A 322-nucleotide genomic window follows, 5' to 3' on the forward strand; every position below is an offset into this window, starting at 1 on the left:
AAAGCAAAAGTGCAGGAGAGGAAGGAGAACCTTGAGAAGGAAGCAGCGAAACTCCGGAAGGTGATTGGCGAGGAAAAAAATGAGCACACGCGTCTTCGAGCAGAGAGTGAGGAGGCGGATCAAGCAAAACAGGAATGTTGGAAGGAGGTTGGAATAGTGACCAGGGAGGACGGTAAGATATGGAACCTTACGAATGAAAGTGCACGACTGGACACGCTTATGGAAAAAGAGACAAGAGAGTGCGAAAACGGGAAGTATGAAGCGATGGAAGAATACGAATGTAAACTTGAAAAAATGGACGAAGAAATCAGAAATGTGAATA

At 45.3% G+C, this 322-nt stretch overlaps 1 pseudogene across 1 annotated transcript in view; it reads left to right on the forward strand.

Annotated features, from left to right (window-relative positions):
- TEOVI_000408700:pseudogene overlaps nt 1-322 on the forward strand; it is an 897-nt pseudogene that overhangs the window by 417 nt on the left and 158 nt on the right. Inside the window, exon 1 of the mRNA in view lies at nt 1-322. This exon is cut by the window's left edge and continues 417 nt beyond it; it is cut by the window's right edge and continues 158 nt beyond it. Within this exon, the coding sequence occupies nt 1-322 (322 nt within the window).

This window comes from Trypanosoma equiperdum (genome assembly GCF_001457755.1).
Source record: "Trypanosoma equiperdum strain OVI genome assembly, contig: ctg_869, whole genome shotgun sequence".
NCBI lineage: Eukaryota > Euglenozoa > Kinetoplastea > Trypanosomatida > Trypanosomatidae > Trypanosoma > Trypanosoma equiperdum.